Source organism: Macrobrachium rosenbergii, chromosome 47 (genome assembly GCF_040412425.1).
Source record: "Macrobrachium rosenbergii isolate ZJJX-2024 chromosome 47, ASM4041242v1, whole genome shotgun sequence".
In the NCBI taxonomy this organism is placed as follows: domain Eukaryota; kingdom Metazoa; phylum Arthropoda; class Malacostraca; order Decapoda; family Palaemonidae; genus Macrobrachium; species Macrobrachium rosenbergii.
The window spans coordinates 22,838,124-22,840,224 of NC_089787.1; the positions used below are offsets into that span (position 1 = coordinate 22,838,124).

At 40.9% G+C, this 2,101-nt stretch overlaps 1 protein-coding gene across 1 annotated transcript in view; it reads left to right on the plus strand.

Annotated features, from left to right (window-relative positions):
- LOC136830959 (adhesive plaque matrix protein-like) overlaps window positions 1–1,640 on the plus strand; it is a 2,867-nt gene extending 1,227 nt beyond the window's left edge. The window contains exon 3 of the mRNA XM_067090915.1: window positions 1,012–1,640. Coding sequence (XP_066947016.1) covers window positions 1,012–1,455 — 444 coding nt within the window. The 3' untranslated portion in view covers window positions 1,456–1,640. The remainder of the gene's footprint in view (window positions 1–1,011) is intronic.
- Window positions 1,641–2,101: the final 461 nt, after the last annotated feature.

Genomic DNA, 2,101 nt, shown 5'->3' on the forward strand with positions numbered 1-2,101 from the left:
AGGAGGAAAGCCTTGCATTTGTACTAAGGAAATTGAAAGTAGAAAGGTTTGAAAGGTGTAACAGGAGGAAAACCTTGCATTTGTACTAGGGAAATTGAGAGTAGAAAGGTTTGAAAGGTGTAGCAGGTGGAAAACCTCTTAGTTGTACAAGGGAAATGGAGAGTAGAAAGGTTTGAAAGGTGTAGCAGGAGGCAAACCTCCTAGTTGTACAAGGGAAATGGAAAGTAGAAAGGTTTGAAAGGTGTAATGGGAAAAAACCTTTAGCATTTGTACTACAGAAATTGAGAGCAGAAAGATTTGAAAGGTGTAACAGGAGGAAAGCCTTGCATTTGTACTAGGGAAATTGAAAGTAGAAAGGTTTGAAAGGTGTAACAGGAGGAAAACCTTGCATTTGTACTAGGGAAATTGAGAGTAGAAAGGTTTGAAAGGTGTAACAGGGGGATACCTAACAGCTGTACCACGGAAATTGGGAGTAGAAAGGTTTGAAAGGTGTAACAGGGGTAAAACCTCACAGTTCTACAAGGGAAATTGAGAGTATAGAAGATTTAAAAGGTGTAACAGGTGGAAAATCTCACAGTTGCACTATGAAACAATTATTAGGAGAGGGTTGAGGAAAGTAAGATGGAAGAAAGAGAACATGAACGGAGGTGCAGTCAAGGGAATGGAAGGGGGTTGCAGCTAGGGGACTAAGGAAGGGACGATGCTGCAAAGACCCTGTAGGAATGCCTACAGTGCACTGAGCGAGGTACACTAACGGCACTAACCCCTATGAGCTCAACCCTTTCAATATTATTGGATATCTTATAAGAACTAGATTCACAATCTAGACTTGGACAACTCTGATTGTACCCTACAACATTGATTGTAACTCTGATTGTACCTTACAACTCTGATTGTACCCTACAACTTTGATTATACCCTACAACACTGATGGTACCCTACAACTCAGAGTTTACCCTACAACTCTGATTATACCCTACAACTCTAATCATACCCCTGTCACCATCACAGGTCCCAGTCTACGAAACAGTCTACAAGCAGCAGTACATCCCAACCACAATCTACGAACCAGTCTACAAGACGGTCTACAACACCAAATACAACACCCAGTACGTTCCCCAGTACATAACCCAGACTGAGTACCAGACACAGGTCAAATACGTCACAGACTACCAGACCCAGTACCAGACGATCTACAAGACTCAGTACGTCACCAAGGTAGACTACGTGCCACAGTACATCACCCAGACTGCCTACCAGACTGTCTACAAGACCCAAGTCCAGTACCAGACAGTCTACAAGACTGAGTACCAGCCACAGTACATCACCACAACTCTGCTGCAGTACCAGACAGTCTACAAGACTCAGGTAGTTCCCGACTACCAGACCGTTTACAAGACTGTGCAGACTTACAAGACCGTGTGCCCCAAGCCTGCTTATGGGTATGGGTATTAGGATGTTCTACAATTTCAAGCCTGACTTGGTGACTTTATCGCTACAAGGGTCGTAGGATCTTCTTCAAGGATTGCAAGATCCCTTACAAGGATCGTAGGATCTTCTGTTGTGGATAAGGCACCAAAAGAATGTATAAAGATGAAACTTTTATTACTATTGTTACATAATAAAGACAGTTCTTTAAATGATTATTTTCATTATCCTTAAAACCCATCAATCACTTCTCACTCTTGGGCTGCGCAATACGTAATTCTACGAGGGCGAAGCAGTATTAGCAAAAGTAAAAGTTAACTGAAAGTAAAACAAACACTCGACTTAGCAGGCAGTTTAGTCACCTCATGATTGCTCAAAGTGGCTGCAAAAACTAGAGTTTTTATACTAAGCAGAAAATCTTAAACTAGATGCAATCATTTTTTATGAGATATTTCACGTGAAAGCATTATTTATTTTTGTGCTGTTGCTAAATTGAGTAATGTTTTGTACAATACAATGTTACTGCAGGTGCTGTTGTTAAACTAAATAATGTCCTGTACAATACAATGTTTCTACAGGTGCTGTTGTTGAACTAAATAATGTCCTGTACAATACAGTGTTTCTACAGCTGCCGTTGTTGAATGAAATAATGTACTGTGCAATACAGTGTCAC